At 39.7% G+C, this 1,137-nt stretch overlaps 1 protein-coding gene across 1 annotated transcript in view; it reads right to left on the bottom strand.

Moving 5' to 3' along the window:
- The window catches only part of LOC101861903, a gene marked incomplete in the record, with an annotated part of 15,648 nt that overhangs the window by 12,421 nt on the left and 2,090 nt on the right, over nt 1-1,137 (bottom strand). The window contains 1 exon segment of the mRNA XM_005103826.3: nt 917-966. Coding sequence (XP_005103883.3) covers nt 917-966 — 50 coding nt within the window.

Genomic DNA, 1,137 nt, shown 5'->3' with positions numbered 1-1,137 from the left:
CTACTACTACTACTACTACTACAACTACTACTACTACTATCTAGCTATCTGTGTGTGTGTGTGTGTGTGTGTGTGTGTGTGTGTGTGTGTGTGTGTGTGTGTGTGTTTTGTGTGTGTGTAGTGAATGTCTGGAGTTGATGAAACAAAACACATTACGCGTAACGTCTGTGTAGGAGTAGGACAGCTTTTTCTTCTTCTTCATTTTTTTTATTATTTTTTTTTGGGGGGGGGAGGGTGTCATAGCATCATGCTTATTTGTTTCTATGTGAATTTTGTAGGCTGTTTTGAATTATTACTATTGCTGCTGATGTTGGTGTAGTTGTTGTTGTTGTGGTTATTGTTGTTTGTTGTTGTGATTGATGATATAACTTCTACTGCTACTACTCCTACTCTTGCTGCTGCTGCTACTGCTACTGCTATTGCTGCTGTAACTGCTGCTGTTGCTGCTGTTGCTGCTTTTGCTACTGCTGCTACTGCTGTTAGAACCTCAGTTGCTTTTCAATCTAAATAGGGGTTTTTTTTACTGCGAATGCGTGTGGTGGGTTAGATGGTGGCGATCACGGTAAAAGTAGTGATTGAAAGGGGTGGGGGAGAGGAGGGGGAAGCACAGAGGCAAAGAGACAGAGAGAGAAAGAGAGAGGGGGGGAGAGAGAAAGACAAGAGGGGGGGGACTTCGGAATGAAAAGGGTGTTTAGTAAAATACGTACGATGTATTACTACAGTTACTGAGGAAACGAACTACCACAAAACTTCGTGTTATGGCAATAACATCTTCTATCAACAACAATGGCGTTGTTGTAAAGTTGTCTTTATTGGTATAATATCACGAATTTGGTAACCTTTGATCAGATATTGTTAATATTTATGATTGTGACCTATGGACAGTAAGTTGAATGATAATGATGAGCTCGCTTACCTTCCTTAACGAGGTCAACATCGAAACCAACAAGGACGCCATCATCATTGCTGGAAAAAAAAGAATAAATGTCAATTTACATTTTACTTACGTTAGAGACATAAATAAAACAGCAGGGTGCCAACAACATCATTACCAAGATCATCATAATCACGATCATCATCATCATCATCATCATCATCATCATCATCATCATCATCATCATCATCATCATCAGCATC

This window comes from Aplysia californica, unplaced genomic scaffold (genome assembly GCF_000002075.1).
Source record: "Aplysia californica isolate F4 #8 unplaced genomic scaffold, AplCal3.0 scaffold00391, whole genome shotgun sequence".
Lineage (NCBI taxonomy): Eukaryota > Metazoa > Mollusca > Gastropoda > Aplysiida > Aplysiidae > Aplysia > Aplysia californica.
This window is presented reverse-complemented; position numbering and strand designations above follow the sequence as displayed.